Raw genomic sequence first — 26,774 nt, forward strand, 5'->3', positions numbered from 1 at the left:
AATAATCATTAACTTAGAATTTCATGGCTGCAACACGTGCCAAAGTAGTTGGGAAAGGGCATGTTCACCACTGTGTTACATGGACTTTCCTTTTAACAACACTCAGTAACCATTTGGGAACTGATGAGACACATTTTTTAAGCTTCTCAGGTGGAATTCTTTCCCATTCTTGCTTGATGTACAGCTTAAGTTGTTCAACAGTCCGGGGGTCTCCGTTGTGGTATTTTAGGCTTCATAATGCGCCACACATTTTCAATGGGAGACAGGTCTGGACTACAGGCAGGCCAGTCTAGTACCCGCACTCTTTTACTATGAAGCCACGTTGATGTAACACGTGGCTTGGCATTGTCTTGCTGAAATAAGCAGGGGCGTCCATGGTAACGTTGCTTGGATGGCAACATATGTTGCTCCAAAACCTGTATGTACCTTTCAGCATTAATGGCGCCTTCACAGATGTGTAAGTTACCCATGTCTTGGGCACTAATACACCCCCATACCATCACACATGCTGGCTTTTCAACTTTGCGCCTCTAACAATCCGGATGGTTCTTTTCCTCTTTGGTCCGCAGGACACGACATTTCCAAAAACAACTTGAAATGTGGACTCGTCAGACCACAGAACACTTTTCCACTTTGCATCAGTCCATCTTAGATGAGCTCAGGCCCAGCGAAGCCGACTGCGTTTCTGGGTGTTGTTGATAAACGGTTTTCGCCTTGCATAGGAGAGTTTTAACTTGCACTTACAGATGTAGCGACCAACTGTAGTTACTGACAGTGGGTTTCTGAAGTGTTCCTGAGCCCATGTGGTGATATCCTTTACACACTGATGTCACTTGTTGATGCAGTACAGCCTAAGGGATCGAAGGTCACGGGCTTAGCTGCTTACGTGCAGTGATTTCTCCAGATTCTCTGAACCCTTTGATGATATTACGGACCGTAGATGGTGAAATCCCTAAATTCCTTGCAATAGCTGGTTGAGAAAGGTTGTTCTTAAACTGTTCAACAATTTGCTCACGCATTTGTTGACAAAGTGGTGACCCTCGCCCCATCCTTGTTTGTGAATGACTGAGCATTTCATGGAATCTACTTTTATACCCAATCATGGCACCCACCTGTTCCCAATTTGCCTGTTCACCTGTGGGATGTTCCAAATAAGTGTTTGATGAGTATTCCTCAACTTTATCAGTATTTATTGCCATCTTTCCCAACTTCTTTATCACATGTTGCTGGCATCAAATTCTAAAATTAATGATTATTTGCAAAAAAAAAATGTTTATCAGTTTGAACATCAAATATGTTGTCTTTGTAGCATATTCAACTGAATATGGGTTGAAAATGATTTTCAAATCATTGTATTCCGTTTATATTTACATCTAACACAATTTCCCAACTCATATGGAAACGGGTTTGTAATAGGAAGTGGTGAATATTCTAAAACGTTGACGATCTTGGACCTTACTCCTCCACCATATTGTTTTATTATACAGTAAGGAAGGGATTCATATTGCCTCATTCGTGGGTGGATCTTGTGGGGGAGGAAGGAGAGGAATTTTCAGCAGGCTCCATTGAAAAATGATTAAACCCCCGTTCAATCATTTTGCAATGGAGTCTGCTGAAAATTATTGAAAGTGCCACTCTACATAGCAACTGATGCTGTGGTTAAAGTTGGAATTGCCACAAAACACATTTTAAGATAGTGAAGCCCCCAATTCGTCACGTTTCAAGTGTCAAGTAAACCGTGACAAATGGGGCTATATGACTCCCCTGCCTACTGTAACTCAGAATAGCTTTTGTGTGTTGATGATCACCTTTTGACAAGTGGAGTGCTTAACTGATCTTTGTTCTGGACACTTCCCCCATGTTGTGTCAGGTATCTGTAGGATTCTTGCCTTGCTAAAAACAGTACTGTATGAAAGTTGGGGATTGATCGAAGATTGGAACAAGTACTCTGATTTATGGTAAAAAGATCAGTCCAGTCAAATTCATCGATAGCTGTAAAATGTGTAGCATTACCTGTCAAAGATGACTTTAATGGAGCGTCCTGGTTCTGACTCGATCACCCATTCACAGCTGAGGGAATTCTTGTAGTAGCCGGGCCAACCAGGGGACAGAATCACGCCATTGGGTGCTGAATAGTGGCCACCACACGGAGCTGGCAGACAAGAGTGAACAATGGTGAGGTCATCTCAGTTCAGAAGATTATGAGGTTGTCCTACATGCTGCCAACTGTCCCCGTAGTGGACAGCAGCTCAGTTAGTTCCCTCCGGACTGGGACAGATTTTCCATGCAGCCTCTCCTGGACCCGATCAAATCCACCCATCCAAATGGCAGAACAGCAGCAGATGGATGGTGTTGAAGTTGCTTTGTTTGTAACAGTTACTCAAGAGCGTGAGGAATGGCCACAATCTGACTAAAGCCCCGATCCAAAATCTATCTTGGCGTCGCCTGCAGCAAGCAACAGTGCTGAAACAGCTCCCCTTTTGCAGGCTGGCATTTTTTTTTATTTGTCATGCAAGTGAGAAACAGACTCAAAGGCACTTGGTTAAAAAACTAAAGACATATCAGTAAGCAACACCAGCGTCTGAACACAAATAAAGGCTGATAAGTGATCCTGTTACAGTTGTGCTGTGCCATACTATTGATTTTCTTTCCGATTTGATACAGAGTACAATTCAGGCTGATACCGATCCGATACTGATACTTTGTGCAAATACACCCAATGTGTCTGGTAAAATTTAAAAAGTAGTGTATTTCAAGTTTTGCTGCTCTTGGGGAATCATCTTCAAACCATATAAAATCACATGGTGAAACAAATGATGCCGTTATTCTGCGCGGAATGCGTTATCTTATTTATATTCAACTCTGTATGCAGTTTCTCCAAATAGTCGACAATAAAAGGATCCATACACTCGCTGTTTTATAATACAGAGTGACTCATTTTAATTGCCAGTCATTTTCTTGAATTAACAAATGACGGACTGAATGACTGAGCACGGCACTTGCACATTACGTACTTACCTAGGCGGAAGAAAAAGCGTTTCATTTAGACAAGTTACTTTACAGTACATTCTGTTCCTGTTAATTGTATAAATTATTTCCAATAATTAAATTATCAAAAGTATTAATATTGTAATATGAGAGCATAAATATCTGATGCAGACGGTGTTGATATGTTACTATCAATCACTCACTACCTTACAGGCCATCTCAGGGTAAATGTATTTAAAAAATACAAAATAAAATAAAAAAATAAATCCAAATAACATTTTAGGAATGTTTAGGTTATTTTTAAAATTATTGTATATAAGCTTTTGGCATAGAAGGTTACAATCATTTTCAAGTATTTTTTTCTGATTGCACTGTAAACGGATTAAGACAACAGATCACAAGTTGTGCACCTTAGAAAGCTGACTCGAAATGCGGCATGTATAAACTACACATATTTTACTAAGGCTGTGGCACGTACAATATATCTAAAACTACTAGGATGTTTACTCGGGATGTGGTGCGTAGGAAAACACTGAAGGTCTATTAGGTGTACGGGCCATATTGAATCTTGACTAGGGGTGTGGCAAATAGAAGCATACCAAAATGTCACTAGGGTCGTGGTTCTTAAAAACGTAATGAAGGTTTGCTCGAGGTGTGGCACTAAATATCTATATATGACTAAATACATCGAAAGCATTATTAAAACCTGTTGCAATTTTACATGTGATGTAAAGTTTACTAAGAGTGTGGTGCTGAGAAACTCAATAAAGGTTTAGCAGAGGTGTGACCCTTGTAGGTCTTGCCTGAAAAATACCATGTATATGTATCTGTTCTACATCGTAGTGTGCTGGGGGGTGTACATCAATCAATCAATCAATCAATGTTTATTTATATAGCCCTAAATCACAAGTGTCTCAAAGGGCTGTACAAGCCACAACGACATCCTCGGTACAGAGCCCACATACGGGCAAGGAAAAACTCACCCCAGTGGGACGTCGGTGAATGACTATGAGAAACCTTGGAGAGGACCGCATATGTGGGTAAACCCCCCCCCCCCCCTCTACATCTAAGAAGGACAGCTCCAGACTGAAGAAACTGATCAGGCGGGCCGGCTCTACGATCGGAATAAAACTGGACTCACTGGTGACGGTGGCAGAGAAGAGGACTGTGGAAAAACTACTGAGCCTCATGGATGATGCCAGTCACCCTCTGCATACCGTTATCAGTAGCCAGAGGAGCCTGTTCAGTGCTAGACTGCTTCATCCCACGTGCAGGACTCATAGACTAATAAAGTCCTTTGTCCCACATGCCATCAGACTGTACAACTCCTCTCTGGGGGGAAGGGGGGGTACTAGGATGACAGGGGTCGCAAAACAACAACAATACTGAAATAAACTGCAACAAAAAACAGTGCAATTAACAATGCAATACATTTTCATAACATGGTCACAACTGCCTAGTTTCTCTTGTTATATTATTGTATTTTTATTCTTATTGTAATATTTTCTATTTTATTTCCATTTCCATTTACTTTTTACTTTTTAAAATTCGATCTCAATTCTGCACACTGCTGCTGGAATTTAAATTTTCCTGAGGAAACTCTCCTGAAGGAATCAATAAAGTACTATCTATCTATTTCAATATAATACATGTATTGTTCATTAACATACAGTACACTATTTTGCGTGAATTTTGTGTGAAATTCCACCAGATTATATCTGTGAAGTCGATTCAAAGATTTAATATGTTGAGAGTGAAACAAATTCATTGACTTTTTTTTTTTTATAGGAGTGACCCAAGGCTAGGAAGTGTGACTTTATTTTCTGGGTTATGTCCATTCAACTTTTACCTTCACATTTGGGGATGGGCCCGCTCCACATGACCTTTCCGCTCTCCAGCTGGCAGGATATAGTCTCGCTCCCTTGGGTTTTGATAAAACCGTCTTCGCAGACCACTGAGATGGAGCTACCCAGCTGGAAGCTGTCTCCGAAGCGGCGGGCGTTGATGGGAATGCCAGGGTCTGGGCATTCGTTGTGGCCAAACGCTAGGGTGAGATAGTTCACGGGATGTTAGTAAAGAGACTGAGGTTAGATGAAGTAAATCATTAGAGAGTGTAAAGAATATATTTTACGCTCTCATCACTTGGATTACATCGCGTCTTCGAGTGTTACGCCCTGTAATATGCCTGTTCCATATTCCAACTATCCCGTTTAGGATACCCGATCTTTGCCGGATTTGTCTGCCTCGCGCTCGGTGGACTGGAGCAAAAGTGGCCACTAATACAAGTCATGCGTGCGTGCCCGCTTGGGGGGATATGGTCTGCTTCATCATATTACAAGTTGGTCCAAGAGCCCACAAGTTTGAAACGCTCCTGTTGTGTTATCCGCACAGAGGGGAGAAAATGACGGGTGCAGTGGCCCAAAAAATAATAAAATATTATACGCTGTTATGAGCTGGATACAGTATATGAGATACAACATAAGGGGACTTGTGGACAAAGACTTTAATATGTTTGGGATGTAACAACAAACTGATGTTGAGTGTGATAGGACTTATGAGTTCCTACTATTTCTATGCACAAAAATAGTAATAGGTTTGCTTGGGAAACATAATTGAAATTCCGGTTTGTGATGTGTGGATTGATAAATAACAAACAAAAAAGAACTAATATTTGACAATTAACCAGCATTTTTTTTTCCCATTCTCAATAGTTTTTGATGTCTTAATTTTTAATTGGACTGCGGCGATACTGATAATGCTACTGCTATTACAAGGATATTATAGAACCAACAAAAAACATTTTACCGGAAAAATAGGCCTAAAAAGTCAAACAAAGAGCAGCCTATTCCTGTGAATGAACAACTAAAGAGAGAATGTGCTTTTAATTTGGTTTCTCTTGACACACGTACATTATTAATTCCATCAATATCAATAAAGTGCCTCTCGAAGTATTCCTGCAGAAACATCTTCCTGCTTGTTTTGGTAGGTGTCTATAAAAAGTGAGTTTTGACATTATTTTACTTTTATTGAGTTGAGTTTAGCCTCGGGGGAGCCTTTTGGACATGGCCATGTTTGCACCGGAGACCAGCTGCCGGCTCTCTGCCACGCCAGAGTCCGCGTGGAGGGACCGGAGGAGATGCGGAGGAAGAGACGGGGCTTCACGAAGCTGAATGAGCATGTACAGTATTATCGGACACATCGGTCCCCCTGGACGGATTCTTGCTCATCCACGCGGACTGCACATTGGCCCTGAGCTAGTGGGCAGCCTAGGGCGGAGTCGACTCTCTTGTTGCTTTGTTCGGTCTGTTCCTGTTCCTAGGTGTGCTGGCCCACCATCCCAGCAGACAATGGCGTGGAGCACTGTAGATAGAAGTCACCACTGCTTATGTAGGTATTGAAATTGTGTTTTTATTTTGTTTTGTCGTTTGTCTACGTATGGTGCAATCTTATGTGTGCAATGTTCATTTATGTGTTTTACTTTTCTACTTTTGTAGAAATGGTGCAATTCAAGTGGCAGCTGGTTGCATCAGCTCTGTGCCCTTGTATGTCCTTTGTGTTCATGGATGTTTCCCTCTAGTTTTTCATGTGTTTTTTACCTTATTTTTTGTGGACTTTTTCGATCTGCATTGCAACCACATAATTTCCCTATTGCGAGATGAAAAAGGTCCAGCCCAGGGGCGTCAAACGTACGACCCGATTGCCAAATCAGACCCGTGAACAGGTTTTATCCGGCCTGCGGGATGAGTTTGCTAAGTATAAAAATTAACCTGAAATTTTTGAATAAAAGAAACAGCTGTTCTAAATGTGTCCACTGGGTGTCGCAATAGCAAGTCTTTGTATCTTTGTAGATGGTGCTACATATGTACAAAATAAACCACATGATGTTAGTACATCAGTCAAGGAAAATTACAAACTACACAAATAACATACCGTACTTTGATTTTGATATACTTTTTTTTATCTTGATAGATTACAAATTAACACCAATGACTTGACTAATGAACATTATCACATAATTTATTCAGAAAATATCAATAACGACAAATAAAGTATATATACTTTGTTTGTAAAAAAAACAAAAAAAAACATGATTTGTACAATTTTAGAATGTGCTTGTTCTTTTTTAAACAAAGGAAACAATCTGAAGTTGTCTTTATTTTTAAGTTATCGTGCCGAGATTTTACCAGTCCGGACCATTTGGGTGTAGATTTTTGTCCATGTGGCCCCGATCTAAAATGAGTTTGACACCTCTGGTTTAGCCTATCGTTTGATGTCAAACATGCTTCATTATATTTACGGAAGTAAACATGGCTCCAATTCTAGTGGTCCTGGTGCATTTATGGCAATTTAAAGGATTTTGTTCAATTGGAGTCAACATTTTCTGAACTAATTTATCTGGCGTAAGATAGAAAGAGGGCAATAATTTTGACTATCGCAGTGCGTGGGACATTTGCAGATTTTGCACAGTGCCTGTGGTTTTAAAAGGTGTAAATCTAATTTGTTTTATTGTTTTAAAGTTCCCTTTTATGCATCCTAAAAAGTATGTCTTAACCTATGACTTTTCTGTAACTGCCCTGTGACATGTGCTGCTGACCTCTAGGCCAGGTCACCCTTGTGAAAGAGATCTTATTCTCAAAGGGCTCTTATCTGGTTTATTAAAGGTTATGTGCTTCAACATCAGCTCAGAGGAACGTGTGGGCGAGCAGTCGGAGTCAAGAGTGGCGGGGCATTGATGTGAGTTCTAGACATCTTCTTATCGTATGTTTTTTTTGTATATTTGCGACTGTCTGTTTTGACAAGCTTTTTGAAGACATATCATTGCTGATGCCGTTCATTCAGACTGCAGTTGCATCGGATACATATCAGATTTATATCTACATATGAAAGAGGCCTGGGTCAGATTTGAAAACTTCGGAATTTGTGCGGTTCACATTGACGTGAAAAAAATCTGAAATATGTCGCATAATGTATGGGCAAAAAATCAATTGACCTGCAGTGTGACTGTTGGCTAAAACTAATGAGCTTTTATGTCCAAAATACTAGGACTACAACTAAAATAACTGCCAAAAACAACACTGCTTTGTAGTAGGGTTGGGCGATATGGACGAAACAGTATATCTCGAAATATATTTTTACTTACACTTGATATTCGATATGTATCTCGATATATTTTACGGTGAAAGTATACATATAAAGATATTCAATTTTGAGCGAGATTCAATGCGATTGAATTGAATGACAACTGTACTGTAAACAGTCAGTGGCACTTTTATTAACCCAGTTAGTCAAGATGGGTATTAAGAAAATAAACTGTCTAAGTAGCACAGAATTACATAACATAAATAAAATGTAAAAAAAATATTATTTCAATGTAAAATAAATAACATAGCTGTGCAAATAATGCAAAATGTATTCAACTCAGATAAAAAAATAAATTTGCAGGCAGGCACTTTTTTTTTTTGTCCTGTCCAGCTACTCAGGCAAATCATATAGTTGATGTAGATGCCCATGTCGGCTGTACAGATTTACTTTCCAAAGAGAAGTGTGGGAGACTTCTCTTGTTGCCTTATTTGTATTTAACTTTATTAAATGGATTTCTATTATTATTTGGCACTTTTTTATTCCCAATCGACGATTTAGTGGACGTTCACACACGTACGGTTCTGGTCAGCGCCAAGTAAGTGACTTGACTTAAAGATCTTCCTCACTTCAGCATACATTTTTGGCAGCATTTCTCCGCTTGGCAACTGGAGAACAGTTTTTATTTGGGCTTACATGGTAAACAACTCAAATGAATGGTTTATCCAGCCGCATACATTTGTCCAAATGTGGCCAAGTAGACGCATTGTGGGTTTCCCGGACGTCGTCTACATCGCTAAAAGAAAAATCTATAGAAGAGAATCCCTCTGCCATTTTCCACTGGTTTTGTTTAATATACAAAATATTCCCTCTTTCTTTTCTACTACTCTCTCGTCGTCATTTGGGATGTCTGTTGTGCTTTCCCTTTCTGGTTCCATGACCCGCCCTATCTTGCCTCTGATTGGTCTGTCCCTAATGTTTTGCCATAATCTCAACCAATCGTGACTCATCATGGTAAACAACCAACCAATCATGGGTGTTCTTATACGTGCAAGCACGTCTTGGAAGGAGGAAGGGGAGGTGTTTAGTAGCCCATTGAGTTTTCAAGGGAGTGAGAAGCGGGATAGAACAAGGAACACAACAAATAAGCGTTGTTCGGTCATTTTAACGTGAAATAAATTATAGCGATATTACGATATTTTCTTAATTCATGTCTTGTTTAAAAATATATCGATAAATCTTATAAACTCGATAAATCGCCCAGCCCTACTTTGTAATAGAGTTGTAATGATACCAATATTTCGGTACCGGTACTACAATTATTTTGATACTTTTCGTTACTTTTCGGTACTTTTCTGAATAAAGGTGACCACAAAAAAATTGCATTATTGGCTTTATTTTAACAAAAAATCTGAGTACATTAAACATATGTTTCTTATTGCAGTTAAGTCCTTAAATAAAATAGTGAACATACAAGACAACTTGTCTTTTAGTAGTAAGTAAGCAAACAAAGGCTTCTAATTTAGTCTGCTGACGTATGCAGTAACATATTGTGTCATTTATCATTGTATTATTTTGTCAACATTATTAAGGACAAGTGGTAGAAAATTAATTATTAATCTACTTGTTCATTTACTATTAAGATCTGCTTACTTTCTCTTTTAAAATGTTCTGTCTACACTTCTGTTAACATGTAATAATCACTTATTCTTCTGTTGTTTGATACTTTACATTAGTTTTGGATGATACCACAAATTTGAGTATCAATCCGATACCAAGTAGTTACAGGATCATAAATTGGTCACATTCAAAGTCCTCATGTGTCCAGGGACATATTTCATGAGTTTATAAACATAATATGCATTTAACAAAAATGAAAGAAGATGTGATGCCAAAAAATATTGACGTAATCATAGTAGTATCGACTAGATACGTGCCTGTACTTGATATCATTACAGTGGATGTTAGGTGTAGATCCACCAATGGCGTTTGTTTACATTTTAATGTCGGTGAGCTACGGTGTGTAGTGAAGCATGTTTAGCTATTCCTCGTCCTGCAGGGATGATACTTTTAAGAAACGTACTTTATTTGTCGCCATGGAGGCGAAGTTTAGTGATTTAGAAGTCGCTAAAACACTGCCGACGGCGGACGGACGTTAGCCGCTAGCTAGCTAGACATGTCCTAAAGCACCTCTTCCTGAGGGCGTTTCAGTGTTATAACTTCACTTTTATCTTTAGTTTTTAAGCCAAAATGTGTCCGTTTTCCATTTTCTGTCCACACACTGTGTCTGCTTGTAAGTACTCTGTGATTGTGTGCCGCCGAACATGCTCCTCTGCTCGTAAACCAGCAATGTCACAACGTGACTTTGACGCGGGCGCGGGAGGGGGGGGGGGGGGGGGTGGGGGCGGACCGGTACATTTCAGAGACTGTATCGTACCAAAAAATGATTCATTAGTATCGCGGTACTGTACTAATACCGGCATACCGTACAACCCTACTTTGTAGTAGTACTTATTTTACACTATTTGACTGAGGAGGTTGTAGATTATATCCAAATTCTGTGGGCTTGTTTGTATCTCCAAGCGTTATGGACGGGTTTTTTTTAAGAGCAAAAACATACATGTACATCATCTTTAGGAAATGATAAAGAGACATACAACTATAGGTGATATTAAAGCCTCTTCCCGACATGGAGTGGTCCGCCTGGAACTCCAGCCTCAGTGTGTTGGTGTTGGACGTGAGGTGTGATGGACTCTCGGCGCCTGAGAACCTCCCGATGACGACGGCGCCGCTGGTCTCGCCATCTTTCAAGGTGAGGGCGTCGTAAGGCGCCTCCAGGTCAAAGTCGTTGAACGCCAGGTGGATCCTGGAGCCCGGCTCCGACTGGATGAGCCAGACGCAGTTCATGTTGTTCCCGTAGCCCTCCGGATAGTCGGGTGAGAGGACAGTTCCGGAGGGAGCTGTGAAGTTGGACATGCACGGGACTTTGGGAGAGGGGGAAGGGGCGGGGGATGGGAACACAGAGCATTTTTTCCTGTTAAATATTCATGCACATCGGCATGGGTCAACGTCTGCTCCAGGCCATGGTAGACTCTGTTGCTGTCACCATGGCGACTGGTCAGAATGAAAGTTATCAGCATCGCAGCAGGCAACATGCGACACTCTTTCTCCGTCTGTCCTCAGCAGCCGCAAGAGTTTGGAAAGAACTCACAGATACATACTCACAGACACATATGGGGATGTTAGCCGACCACTGGTTGTTTTCCTGGCAGGAAATGGTTTTCTCGCCGATCAGCTCGAACCCAAACTGGCACTCGAACCTCAGGATGCCGCCGTTCAAAAAGCTGTCGCCCTCTCGTATTCCGTAGAGAGGAGTTCCTGGATCGCCGCAGCTCTCCTTGTCTATTTCTGGAAAGACGATGGTCATTTGTTAGAGAAAAAAGGGTTAATTCTGATTTCTTAATATTTGCAAAAAACTTTATTTTTTAAATCCTCTTTTGGGACATTGCTGTGGGAGTCGCACACAAACAAACTGGGGGGTGGAAAAGATGGGCTGAGGCGCTGTGGATTTTTGTTCTTCTCCAGGGAGCTGCTAAAAAAAAGTTAACAAAGACTTCACACACACACACAAACAGACACACGCACACACACACACACACACACTTCTTTTAACGAGGTGCTGCACCTATCGCACATTCGTTAGACTCTGCGGGGGGAATCACTTGCAGTGTGACTCACTGTTTGGGTCTTTCGTAACGTGCACAAGTTGCTCGTTATGGGTCGTGTATGTGTTAGGAAATGTAACCTTTAGCAAAAAAGAGTAGAGCCCAGAAAGAGTGGACGTTATAGAGAATCAAGAGCAAAACGGCTGAGTACAAAAGTAATTGCGAGTCTAATGCTGTAGGCCAAAGTCAAATAAACATATTGAAACTCCTATAAAATGTAATATTGCGCCCGTAAAAACTTTGCCAAGAAAGAAACATTCCCTTATTTGCCTTGTAAACTCCCCAAATAAAAAGTACACTCATTATGCCAGCTAGAAGTGCAATATACTATGATGTCAACAGGAAGTGATAGCCTGGACCAGGAGTATCAAACTCATTTTAGATCAGGCGCCACATGGAGAAAAATCTACTCCCAAGTGGGCCGGACTGGTAAAATCACGGCATGATAACTGTAAAATAAAGACAACTTCAGATTGTTTTCTTCATTTAGAAATAGAACAAGCACATTCTGAAATTGTACAAATCATAATGTTTAGTTTTTTTACCGTGTTGCGGTTAATAGTATTCTATCTTTATTTGTCGTTATTTATACTTTCTGAATAAATGATGTGATTATGTTCATCAGTCAATTCATTTTCAATCTATCAAGATAGAAAAAATATCAGAATCAAATTACAGGATGATATTTATGTAGTTTTCTCATTTTCCTCGACTGATGCACTAACATCATGTGGTTTATTCTTTTTTACATATGTAGCATCATCTACAAAGATACAAATAATTGCTATTGCGACATGTAGTGGACACATTTAGAACAGCTGTTTCTTTTATTAAAACATTTCTGCTCATTTTTATACTGAGCAAACTCATCCCGCTGGCCGGATAAAACCCATACGTTTGACACCCCTGGCCTAGACTCTTTGACAATATCAGTCCGGAAACATGTCAAAAACACGACAGGACAGTAGTCTTATCCATGGACAACCTACAACTTCTAAGACTGAATGGTTTTTGAGACTCTTGTGCCTTTCATCCTGGGGTCTGAATGGTTTAAATGTAACGATCGGCAATGACAATTGATGTATTGATTACATTTGAGTTGAGTTGAGTTGAGTTTGAGTTTATTTCGAACATGCAAGCATACAACATGATACATCACAATTTCCAGTTTCTCTTTTCAACATGTTCGAAAAGGAGTAGGAAGAAGCAGAGCTTATTTAATCCTACCCCTTTTCTTTACATAACAGTTGCAAAACTTTTTGTTCACTTCCTGTTCACAATTTTTTCACAATAAACTCCATAAGTAATCACAATAAAAATAAATAAATAAATAATAGTAAGAATTTAATAATAATAATTGGTGAAGTAAGTCATATTTCATATGATGAGATAAGTAAGATTACTTTAAGAATGAATGAATGGATGGATGAAATAAATTGAGAATGTTTGTCATGGTTCTTCTTCTTTGTACTTTGTAAACACTTTAAGTTTGAAGAGTTTCTTGAAGTGTATCATATTAGTACATTGTTTGATTGCTTTGCTTAATCCATTCCATAATTTAATTCCACATACTGATATACTGAAGGTCTTAAGTGTTGTACGTGCAAACAAATGTTTTAAATTACGTTTTTCTCTAAGATTATATTTCTCCTCTTTTTTTGAGAAGAATTGTTGTATATTCTTGGGTAGCAGGTTATAGTTTGCTTTGTGCATAATTTTATCTGTTTGCAAATTCACTATGTCGTGGAAGTTCAGTATTTTTGATTCAATAAATAAAGGCTTTGTATGTTCTCTATATCCAACATTATGTATTATTCTAACTGATCTTTTTTGTAACACCGTTAATGAATGAAGTGTACTTTTGTAATTATTTCCCCATATTTCTACACAGTAGCTCAGATATGGTAACACTAGTGAGCAGTAGAGAATATGAAGGGATTTTTGGTCTAGAACATGTTTTGCTTTATTCATTATTGACGTGTTTCTTGCAACTTTATGTTGTATATTTTTTACGTGAGATTTCCAGTTCAATTTATCATCCATCATTATACCTAGAAATTTGGTTTCATTTACTCTTTCAATTTCTATTCCGTCTATTTGTATTTGTGTTTGACTTTCTCTTCTACTGTTACCAAATAGCATTATTTTAGTTTTACTAAGATTCAACGATAGTCTGTTTTTGTCAAACCATCTTTTCAATTTGTTAATTTCTTCTGTTATTTATTGTATTATCTGCTGTGTGTTCTCTCCTGAACAAAACGCTGTTGTATCATCCGCAAATAATACTAACTTTAAATCTTTTGTAACTTTACAAATGTCATTTATATAGAGATTGAATAATTTAGGTCCTAGTATTGATCCCTGAGGTACACCACAGGATATATTTAGCGTTGTAGACGTGTGTTCGCCTAGCTTTACGTATTGTTTCCTGTTCGTTAGATAACTTCTTATCCAGTTTAAGACTAACCCTCTGATGCCATATCGTTCTAGTTTTTTTATTAAAATATTGTGATTAATTGTGTAATTAGTTAGATCCATAAAAACCGCTGCCGCACATTTTTTACTATCTATTGCATTGGTAATTTCTTCTGTAATTTCAATTAAAGCCATTGAAGTTGAAACATTAGCTCTGTATCCATATTGGTTCTCTTCGAGTATTCTATTTTTATTTATGAAACTTTCTAATCTGTTATTGAACAGTTTTTCAATGATTTTAGAAAATTGTGGAAGTAGAGAAACAGGTCTATAATTTGTAAATTGATGTTTGTCTCCAGTCTTATAAATTGGTGCAACTTTAGCTATTTTCATTTTGTTTGGAAATGTACCTGTTTGAAATGATAGGTTAATAATATACATTAATGGTCCTGAGAGCTCTTCAATAACCTTTTTTATCGTTTCCATATCAATTCCGTTACAATCAGTTGAAGTCTTAGATTTACATTTTTTCACGATTGTAACTATTTCCTCCTGTGTCACATTACTGAGGAACATGGAGTTGGGATTTCGCTCAATGGTATCATTATAGTCCTCAATTGGAACTGGGTCTGGAATCCTTTCTTCCAATTTTGGTCCAATATTTACAAAATAATTATTGAAGCTTTCAACTACTTCCTTTATGTTGTCATTTTTTTTATTTTCATCTAAGAAGTATTGAGGGTAGTCCCTCTTAGTTCCATTTTTAATAATGCTATTGAGGATGCCCCATGTTGCTCTCATATTATTTTTGTTCCTGTCCAATAATTCACTGTAATATTCTTTTCTACATGATCGTAGTATGTCTGTTAACTTGTTTTTATACTTTTTGTACTTAATTTCTGCCTCTATAGTTCTTTGTGCTATACATTTTCTATATAGTGTATTCTTCTTCTTACAAGCATTTTTTAATCCTTTTGTCATCCATGGTTGATTATTCTTTCTCTGCTTGTTACTGAGTTGTATCCATGGACAATGTTTGTCATAAAGTATTATGAACTTGTTTAAGAAATGTTCATATGCTTCATCAACCTATTTTTCATTATACACCTTGTCCCAATCTTGCTTTTGTAGCTCAATTTTGAAGGCAGTCATCCTCTTCTCTGTGCATAGTCTTCGAAATGTCCTTTTGTCTTCCATGTTGTTCTTGTAGTTTCCATCATATATTGTAAAAACTGGCAGATGATCACTAACGTCGGTTATAAGTAGACCACTTGTAGTGTTATTATCAAAATCATTGGTAACAATATTATCAATAAGCGTGGCACAGTGTCCTGTGATTCTGCTTGGCTTTGTGATTTTAGGATATAGACTGATGCTGTACATTGTATCAATGAAGTCATCAATAGACTTTTGCTTGTTGGGGTTCAATAAATCAATATTAAAGTCACCACATAAGAACATTATTCTTTGACCATTGTCCATGTAAGTAGCCTTGATCCATTCTTCAAATGTTTCTATACTTGACTTAGGTGATCTATATATACAACTGATTAATATGTTTTTGCTTTTTTCCTGACATATTTCAATGGTTATACATTCTAAGATATTATCTATAGCAAATGACATGTTTTTTACCACTTTGTAGTTCAGGTTCTTCATCACGTACACAGCTACTCCTCCTCCATTTGTGTTGGTTCTGTTGATGTAGTTTAGCTCATATCCCTCCAAATCAAAATCTATTCCTTTTTTATCATCAATCCATGTTTCTGTGACAGCAATCACTTTGAAGGGTTCGTTGATGTGTTCCAAAAAGTTCTTAATGTTGTTGTAGCTTGCATACAAGCTTCTACTATTAAAATGAATAATTGACAATTTGTTATCACATTCAATGTTGCTATTGTATTGATCATCTGTATAATAAAAACAACTATTACTGATGTGGGAGAAAACATTTGTATCTGGATCTATATCATTTTCCAAATCCTGGTTTTTGTGATCTTTGTTGCAGACATTTTTTAGTTCCATATTTTCTTGTTCAACAAACTTTGATGTTTTTTCAATAATCTCTATAAGTGTAGGTGGATGCAATCCTGAATCTAGGTCCTCTTGTTTAGTCGTCCCTTGGAACATAGTAGTGCCGATGCTGAATTTAGGTGTTTGTTTTCTGTCAGAGTCCATTATCATCGTTGTTGTGGTAGCTGTGTAAACTTTAAAAAATGTCCAGGTCCTTGATGTCATGGACAACAATTACTCTTGCTTCTGGACTTCCATTCAGCTTGATGTAGATTTTACAGTTGGCGCTCCAAGTTCCCTGGATTTTTCCCTGCCTCCTCAAGTCGCGTGCTTTCTTGGCGATTCCAGCATTACGTTTTGTGAGATGCTCATTCATGTACATTTGTTCCCTTCAGCTTCTTTCCCTGTCTCAGCAATGCCATTTTAGATTTTCTGTTTACGAGTTTCACGAGCACGACTGGAGTGGCGTTGTTGTTTCTTCCGTTCAGTGGGATGCATGTTTCGATGGTATTAATTTAGTTCATATCGTCACATAGGTTATGTTTTTGTCAAAAGGAAAGACAAAAAAGTAACTATATGAATTTACAGACCTAAAATATTCATGAATGGAATCATAAATCGATCCAGCAAGTAAGTCAATATTTTTTTGTCACGACCAGAATTGGACTCTGAACACAGGCGCAGGATATCAAAAGCAATTCTTTATTTTGATAAGGGGAGGGATCCAAAAAAGAGAGAAACAAAAACAGGCTATAAAAACAGATCTAACCTGACCACTAAATTTGCAAAATTATTAACAAACACAAAACGCTCCAGCTACGGAGGGAGAAAGGTTCTAAGAAATGAAACTACTAAATACAACAAAAGGCTCTCCGACTATGAAGTTAAACCTTACCTGAAAAGGTTACAAACCAAAACTCTCCCGAGGATCCAAAAGGTAACACCAAACGTGGCTATGAATGTGGACAAGACTGTGGCAAATAAACGCTGGCGGTACGCACAAGAAGATACGAAACACTCTGGCAGAGGACAGAAAGAGGACGAGACATTTAAGCATGGGGGAACTGGTGAAATTAATCAGGACAAACGATGAGGCACAGGGCAAGTGATCTAAAACAAGAGGGGGAGTTTGCATTTCAAAATAAAACAGGAAGTGACAAGACAACCTGAAACCAGACAAGACTTCACCCAGGTGTGACACTTTTAGTTCAAGATAGTTATTTCTCAAGGAATCTAAGCTATGTTACAAACGCACTACCCAAGAAATAGTTCTAGTTGGTCAAAATAGTTAGTGGTTCTGCAGTTTGTTACGGTCTTTTGTTGTTTTGTAGTGGTGTTTTCAAAAGTTAAGTAGTTACTAAATCAATTTACAGTCAAATAGTTAATAATTCTATTAAATCGGGCAATTTCCCGAAGGCTTTCAAAACTGCAGTCATTAAACCTCTTCTAAAAAAGCAGAGCCTAGATGCCTCTGTTATCAACAACTACAGACCAATTTCAAATCTACCATTCATAAGTAAAATAATTGAGAAAGTTGTCCTCCAACAACTAAATCACTTCTTGGCTTCTACTGGCTGCCACAACAACTTCCAGTCAGGATTTCGACCTCTTCATAGCACAGAGACGGCCCTTCTTAAAGTTATAAATGACATCCGTCTAAACACAGACTCTGGCAAAACTTCAGTATTAATGCTTTTGGACCTCAGTGCTGCATTTGACCCTGTCCACCACTCAATACTTTTGGACAGGTTGGAAAACTGGGTGGGGATCTCAGGCACAGTTTTAAGCTGGTTCAAGTCATATCTACAAGATAGGAACTATTTTGTTTCCATTGGTGACTTTGTATCAGAACCAACCAACGTAACGTGTGGAGTCCCCCAGGGTTCAATCTTGGGGCCCACTTTATTTAACATCTATATGCTCCCACTAGGATAAATCATGCAAAATAATAACATTGACCATCATTGCTATGCCGATGACACCCAAATCTATGTAGCGCTATCACCAAATGACTATCGCCCCATAGATCTTCTGTGCCAGTGCATTGAGCAAGTCAAATACTGGATGTGCCAAAATTTCCTACAACTAAATGAAGATAAAACTGAGATAATTGTTTTTGGTGCTAAAAAAGAAAGGTTTAAAGTCATCCAACACCTTCAATCACTGTCCCTGAAAACCTCAAATAAAGCCAGAAATCTTGGGGTTATTTTAGATTCTGATTTACATTTCGACAGTCACATCAAATCAGTAACAAAATCGGCCTACTATCACCTCAAAAATGTAAAAAGACTTAGAGGGCTCATGTCAGCTCAAGACTTTGAAAAACTTGTACATGCCTTTATTACCAGTAGGCTAGACTATTGTAATGGTCTACTTGCAGGTCTTCCCAAAAAAACTGTCAGGCAGCTACAGCTTGTTCAGAACGCTGCTAGAGTTCTAACAAAGACCAAAAAATGTGAGCACATTACACCAATTCTTAAATCCTTACATTGGCTCCCTGTACATCAGAGAATTGATTTCAAAATCCTCCTGCTCACATATAAATCACTACATGGTCTAGGGCCAAAGTATATCACTGATATGCTCCCCCTATATAAGCCCTCTAGATCACTAAAATCTTCTGAGACCAATCTGTTAGCGGTTCCAAGAGTAAACTCAAATCAAGGGAGAGCATCATTCAGTCACTATGCAACAAATAGCTGGAATAAACTTCCTGAAGATGTCAGACTCTCCCCAACTCTCACTACTTTTAAAACTAGACTGAAGACTTTTATGTTCACCTTAGCTTTCAGCTAAATATTTTAATCTTTTAACTTTTAACGTCTACACTGTTTTTATTTTTATTGTCTGCATTTTAATTTTGCTTTTATTTTCTTTCATTTCACTTTGTTGTCTGTGAAGCACTTTGAGTCTGCCTTGTGTATGAAAAGCGCTATACAAATAAAGTTGCCTTGCCTTGCCTTGCCTTTGGATCGAATCATACTATCCCAGATGAATCAAAGACAAAGACATAGAATTGTGCACGCACACTTTCATCCACTCTTGGGAAGATTGCCAATCATGATATAAAAGGTCGGACCTGTGGATTTATTCGACGGTTTCCCCTTTGTTTGGTTATCGTCCTTTACTAGAGTTAGATAAATTACTCCGGAACTAAAACACTTCATGGTTTCCTGATAGCGGAAAAGTTTATGCCAACGTCATCGTCCTGCAATCCACGACGGCGATATTTACATGTTGCATTAACTCGGGTGTCAGTCGCCCGCCCAGAAGAACAGAGAAATGGTACCTCTGAGATGGACTCTTGCGTGAAGAAGATTGCATCTGCCGTTTGCAGCGTCAGGAGAATTACTTCCACTTATTTGCTCACGGCACAGAGAGCGAGTTAGAATCCATCAGCTCCGTGCGGCTTTTAAAAGGAATTAATGTCGTTGGTCTGATCATAAGGTAAGACGGATCCCCCTTTGATTCCACATGAAACGCCACTGTGTCGCCATCACTCTCTTTGAAATTTGGTGCATGGCATTATTTGGCCTCGGCCATACCTTTACTTTATTCCTTCATCTTCTGCACTGACCCATTTTCACTTTTTATTTACAGGTTTTGCTGTATGTACACTTTTGTGTGTTTGTACCTGTGTGTGTGTGTGTGTGTGATGTATTGCATTAATTTCCATCATGACATCGTCTTTATGAGAGCCACAGAGTCAACCAATGGCAGGCGCACCTTGCAGCACACGCAAGAAAGAATAGAGAACAAATTACTTTGGAGAGAACATGTCCATACCAATGTGTGTTTGTGTGCAACTCCTGATATTGCACACGCTGCCCCACATATAATATTCCATCACGCCGGCCGCATTGTTCATGGGAATACACATATGGCACGTAAATGCACCTAAAGATCCAACAGAGACGGTAATAGATTTTAGGAGGATAATGAGATTGGGGGTGGAATCAAGGAAAAAAGAAAAAAAAAACCTGAATCGGCTGCTTCTCTTTTGTGACCATTGTGAAATTGATTTGCTAGGCTGCTAATAGCATTGGAGGCTTACCTGTGCGCTCTAATCTTTTACTTCATGTAGTAAACCACTCTCTGTTTTGCCCGTTTTCGCTGCTTTTATGCGCTCCAGACGAATCCATGATGCATTAAAGGCCTACTGAAACCCACTACTACCGACCACGCAGTCTGATAGTTTATATATCAATGATGAAATCTTAACATTGCAACACATACCAATACGGCCGGGTTAACTTATAAAGTGCAATTTTAAATTTCCCGCTAAACTTCAGGTTCAAAACTCCTTTGGAGGATGACGTATGCGCGTGACGTAGCCAGTGAAACAGAGGTATGGCTCCCCCATTAAAGCCAATACGAAATAGCTCTGTTTTCATCTCATTATTCCACAGTATTCTGGACATCTGTGTTGGTGAATCTGTTGCAATTTGTTCATTGCATTATGGAGAAAGAAGCTGAGCAAGCAAAGAAGAAAGTTGTCGGTGCGAAGCGGAGTATTTTGCAAGGGAAGTCAGCAACACAACACAGCCGGTGTTTCATTGTTTACATTCCCGAAAGATGCAGTCAAGATCGAAGAACTCGGACAACAGAGACTCTTACCAGGAGGACTTTGACTTCGATACACAGACGCCTGTAGAGAACTGGGACAACACAGACTCTTACCAGGATTACTTTGATTTGGATACACAGACGCAGACGCTGTACCGTGAGTACGCAGCTGCGCTTCCAAACATTTGATCGCTTGCCCGTACGTGCGTGTCACATACGTAACTTTGGTTAAATATATAAGCTTTATGAACCTTGGGTTAGGTGAACGGTCCTTCGGGCTGAGTGAGTGTGTGTGTTGTGCAGGTGTTTGAATTGTATTGGCGGGTTATATGGACGGGAGCTAGTAGCCAGGAGCTAGGAGCTAGCATAACAAACACCTAGGTGTTTTTATGCGGGATTAATTAGTGGCATAATAAATATAAGCTTGGTTGTGTTGTGGCTAATAGAGTATATATATGTCTTGTGTTTATTTACTGTTGTAGTCATTCCCAGCTGAATATCAGGTCACCCCCGGCTCTCACAGCATCTTCCCTATCTGAATCGCTTCCACTCCCCACTAGTCCTTCACTTGCAGTTTCCTCATCCACAAATCTTTCATCCTCGCTCAAATTAATGGGGAAATTGTCGCTTTCTCGGTCCAAATCGCTCTCACTTCTGGCCGCCATCACTGTAAACAATAGGGAACTTTGCGGAAATGTTCAACTGACTACGTCACGCTACTTCCGGTAGGGGCAAGGCTTTTTTTTGTCAGACACCAAAAGTTGCGATCTTTATCGTCGTTGTTCTCTACTAAATCCTTTCAGCAAAAATATGGCAATATCGCAAAATGATCAAGTATGACACATAGAATGGATCTGCTATCCCTGTTTGAATAAAAAAATGTCATTTCAGTAGGCCTTTAAGAGACTAAATCAAACTTTTACCTGTTAAAGAAGTTCAGTTGAGTTGAGTTTGTGTTTATTAGGAACATGCACGCATTCAACATGATACATCACAATTTCCAGTTCCTCTATTCAACATGTTCGAAAAGGAGTAAGAAGAAGCAGAGCTCATTTAATCCTACCCCTTTTCCTTTACATAGCAGTTGCTAAAACTTTTGTTCACTTCCTGTTCTCAATTTATTCACAATATACTCCATAAGTAATAACAATAAAAATAAATACATAATAATTAGTGAAGAGTATTGAGAGTTTAAGCAGTTTACCTCTTCAGCACATACCATAGAACTATAATAGGAGCCTTATTGACTGTGAAACAAGCAACATTTATGGTTGTGCTGCGAATGAATATTTCATTAAGTCATATTTTACCATGAGTCCGCCTTTCATGGTCATTAGGATACTTTGCATGGACCTTGAGGGCCGCAGTGAGATCTTTCAGGCCTCCCCCACAGGACTTAAAAAATATATTCTCACGAGTGCAACCCTGATGTGAAGTTTTTACGACGGTGACAAGTTGCTTGCTAACGAGCTCGACAATGCTCATAAAAGATTTGTTGCCCACTAAATTATAATGCTGAGTGCCAAATAAAATTAGATGCGATTTGTCTCTCTTAGGCAGAATGTCCTTTTTAATAAATACAAAATAATTAGGGAACGATTTTTAAAGTTTGGACGAGCGGAACTTGCACTAGAGAGTAACACGAAGTGTTTGAGTTTTTATTCCGATTAAGGTTGCGCGATATAGATGATATGAATGATATACATTGGCAGACAAAGTAACTTTTAATATAATCTTTATATCGTGATAATGCATGTTGATGACTCATTCCAGCCATAGGAAATTATTATTAAATGTATATTGTTAAACCGCCATCCTTTGTCTTTGTTTTTGTCTGATTATAATTGTGATCAAAAATGTAATCATTCAATGATCTTAAAATATTTAAATATTAATTGGTATAACCAATACTGTGCCTCTAACTACTTGCTACTTTATTGATGTCGAGACTCGCATTTGTAGTATCGCCCAAAATTAATGTAAAGTATCCAAACAAAATAAGAAGAAGTGCTTACTACATTTCAACAGAAGTGTCAATAGAACTGCGTTACGACAGAAAAAACCTAATCGTAAATTAGCAAGTTTTTAACCAAATAAGACAATAGAAATTATGCAATATGTTACTGCATACATCAGCAGCCAAATTAGGAGCCTTAGTTACCCGTTTTGAAATGGTTCTATTATCATATATATATATATATATATATATATATATATATATATATATATATATATATATATACACTACCGTTCAAAAGTTTGGGGTCACATTGAAATGTCCTTATTTTTGAAGGAAAAGCACTGTACTTTTCAATGAAGATAACTTTAAACTAGTCTTAACTTTAAAGAAATACACTCTATACATTGCTAATGTGGTAAATGACTATTCTAGCTGCAAATGTCTGGTTTTTGGTGCAATATCTACATAGGTGTATAGAGGCCCATTTCCAGCAACTATCACTCCAGTGTTCTAATGGTACAATGTGATTGCTCATTGGCTCAGAAGGCTAATTGATGATTAGAAAACCCTTGTGCAATCATGTTCACACATCTGAAAACAGTTTAGCTCGTTACAGAAGCTACAAAACTGACCTTCCTTTGAGCAGATTGAGTTTCTGGAAAATCACATTTGTGGGGTCAATTAAACGCTCAAAATGGTCAGAAAAAGAGAACTTTCATCTGAAACTCGAGAGTCTATTCTTGTTCTCAGAAATTAAAGCTATTCCACAAAATTGTTTGGGTGACCCCAAACTTTTGAACGGTAGTGTATATATATATATATATATATATATATATATATATATATATATATATATATATATATATATATATATATATATATATACAGTGTTGGGTTAGTTACTGAAAACCAGTAACTAGTTACAATTACTAGTTACTTTATTTCAAAAGTAACTCAGTTACTAACTCAGTTACTTACACCAAAAAGTAATGCGTTACTGTGAAAAGTAACTATTTAGTTACTTCTTTTTTCCCCCTTTTTTTTTAAGGCTCCCATTAATGCCCTTTTAGCCTTCATTTCAGTACTGTTATTGCACTGGAGAATAATACCATCTGTTGATCAACTTGACATGCATTTGCATCACTGAACTCAGAAAGCAATGTGGTCTACATACAACACACAAAGACAAAGATATGTTTCAAAGGGCCAATTTATTTCAGGCCAGAAAAAATTGACAAAACTATTTTAAATAGCTGCAACATAATGGCACTTTAACTTTAACTCTAAGTAGATAGGATCTTTGATCCAAGACACAACTTACATTTAACTAAAATGTTATTTTCTTTGTGCTCGACAAAAGAAAAGTATTGAGAATGTCTCCATGTTAAAAAACTCGACTTCTGGCTTTACCATGATGTCTTGTTAGTTGTTATGAGAGTAGCGTATGTGTGTCTGTGTGTGTGTGTGTGTGTGTGTGTGTGTGTGTGTGGCCCTTTAAGATATGACAACATGTGAGGTGAGTGACGTCAGTGAGTGAGTGGGCGAGAGAGGTGAGGGAGCGGCGACAGTGAGTGCGTGCAGGTGTTCTAGCTTGGTGGATGGCTGCCTCCAATAAAGTCACAAAGTTGCAACAAACCGCCGGGCTCGTCATTCACCCTCAGCTGTAAAGACCCTCTTCCGGGTAAAGTGAAGGTTGTTAGCCCCGAAGTACGGCTCTGGAGGAACGTCTCCCCTGCGGGGAGGCGTGCTTTCCCCCACCCACAGAAAGTACGCCTCTTATTTTCCACCGGAGCGCTCCAATAAAACACACTCAGATCTTCTGTTTCTAGCCGATACTACATAAAAACAACGTAAAATAACGCAGTAACGCATCATGTAGTAACGGTAACTGAGTTACTGAATATAAAAAAATAACGCGTTAGATTACTAGTTACCGCCGAAACTAACGGCGTTACAGTAACGCGTTACTTAGTAACGCGTTAGTCCCAACACTGTATATACACCACAAAATATATTGTGATATATATCGTTATCGCAGGAGAATGCAATATATATAGCAATATAAGTTATTTTTGGAGTTCCTTTAACCTTTTTAGTCCCCGGGCCGTTTTTCATCTTGTTCCAACATACGGCAATTAGGGACTACGGCGCTCAGATCCTAGAACCATTTTAGCTCCTACTCTGAGGCAGGGTCTAAATTGAGTCCCATAGGAACGAAAATACGTAGGTGTTTGGTAATCGGTTGAACTGACGAGCTACGCCCCTTCTCCTACCCACAACACAGACCCGCCATTTTTTAAAAGTCCCACAGAGTTGTTCACGAGATCGCAACAGCAACAGGAAAAATGGACACAGCCAGCAATAAATGGACCGAAAAGGAGGTCAAAGCTCTTCTTGCAACAAAAGACACCAGCGCCGGGCTTCTGAGAGTGATGAACGACGAGAACATTTCACCATTACAGGAGCTTGAAGGTTAGTAAACAGTACAAAAGTCTTAGCTTGGGTATAGATCTAAAATAATACGTCACGCGTCACACATGTTACTTACCAATGTCCCCAGCATCCCCAGCCATGTGCGAACGTGACAAGGAAAAGTCCCTATAGGGAAGGGTTTTTCCTATAACTAGGGGATGGGTCAAATGCAGAGATTAATTTAACCACACATAGTGTGTGTGTGACTATCACTGGTACTTTAACTTCTAACTTAAACTCGAGTGTGGTAGTTTTAAGAACTGCGTCCCGAGAACTAGTATATGCGAATCAGGGTCTTAATTTTAGGCCATACCACCAATAATTAATTTCAATTATGCAATTAATGATATTCTCATAGTAATATGTGTCCCTACAGCGTTAGAAGAGCCCGTCCTTGAAAAGGCAGGCTTCGCAAATAAGCACTTCTAAAATGTTCACATCTCAGCATCGAGGATATGTTTTGGACAACTTCTCATACTATATTGAGGAACCTCTGAGACTAATTTCAAAATTGTGAAAAGTACTATAATATGCAACCTTTTACGTGTATGAAAGTGAGAGCAAGTAAAAGATGTAATACCATAGATTTCAGCAGACTTAATAGTGGCTAACAACGACACGTGTTCTGCACACCTCTGCCCCATATTTATGCAATCCCACATGAATAGTGATTTCAGGAAATCTTTTCTTGCAATGACTCTATCCCCAGAGCGCTGGCCTTTTTTTTTTTTCTTTTTAGAAAAGGCAACCTCGCAGCATTATCCCATCAGTCGCCGTGTTAGGAATCTAAAAATATGCGGCGTCATCGTCAAAAAGCGATGTTCTACTATCTAGTTCGTTCTGCTCACTTAATGTGATGATTTCACTCACTGAGTTTTTTGTCAAAGCCTCCATCTCAGACTTATAAAAATTTAATCTTACTACACCATTACTACTCATAATGTCCTCCATCTCCCACACTCTTAATTTCATATTCTTTGAGATTTTATGTTACCTTTTTCATCTGCTCTTTTTACGTGCTTTTATTAATATGTGAGGTATTTTTTATTAGCACAAAGGATGTCAAGGTGAGTTTTTGCAGCAAAGGAGGAGCACATGTCTCAGAATAGATACATAAAGGTAGATAATGTTTATCGCTTTGGGCTTACAATTATCTTGAAATCTATCAATCTTGACTTGGAACACTTAATTTGATACTTGTATCAAATGTTCACGCCCCTACCATTGCTTTGTATTGTCAAATCTATCATTATTAAATTACACTTAGTTTGTTGAGCAATTTAACCAAATCATTGAGTGAAATGCCAGCAAGCAACACATAAAATCCTTATGTTGGAACATTAGCATTTCCAATTATTTCTATTGCTTTTTAAAGGTCCCATTTATACACTTTTTCACACAGGCTACGATGCTAGGCTAGCTACAATGTAACGATAAAGATTGGGACTGGAGGACACACAATTTAGCAGCATTAGCATAACAATGCGAACGACAATGCTAACACCACAGTCACATTTTCAAAGGCTATCATTCTAGGCCAGCTAAAACAATGTAAC

The 26,774-nt window shown here is 38.5% G+C and overlaps 1 protein-coding gene across 2 annotated transcripts in view; it reads right to left on the reverse strand.

Moving 5' to 3' along the window:
• Positions 1 to 26,774, reverse strand: part of csmd3b (CUB and Sushi multiple domains 3b) — an 822,373-nt gene that overhangs the window by 184,986 nt on the left and 610,613 nt on the right. For both annotated transcript variants that reach the window (XM_062056514.1, XM_062056513.1), the window contains 4 exons: positions 11,293 to 11,475; positions 10,725 to 11,051; positions 4,838 to 5,032; positions 2,014 to 2,152 (listed from right to left, as the gene is read on the reverse strand). In XM_062056514.1, the coding sequence (XP_061912498.1) occupies positions 2,014 to 2,152; positions 4,838 to 5,032; positions 10,725 to 11,051; positions 11,293 to 11,475 (844 nt within the window). The remainder of the gene's footprint in view (positions 1 to 2,013; positions 2,153 to 4,837; positions 5,033 to 10,724; positions 11,052 to 11,292; positions 11,476 to 26,774) is intronic.

Source organism: Entelurus aequoreus, linkage group LG08 (genome assembly GCF_033978785.1).
Source record: "Entelurus aequoreus isolate RoL-2023_Sb linkage group LG08, RoL_Eaeq_v1.1, whole genome shotgun sequence".
NCBI lineage: Eukaryota > Metazoa > Chordata > Actinopteri > Syngnathiformes > Syngnathidae > Entelurus > Entelurus aequoreus.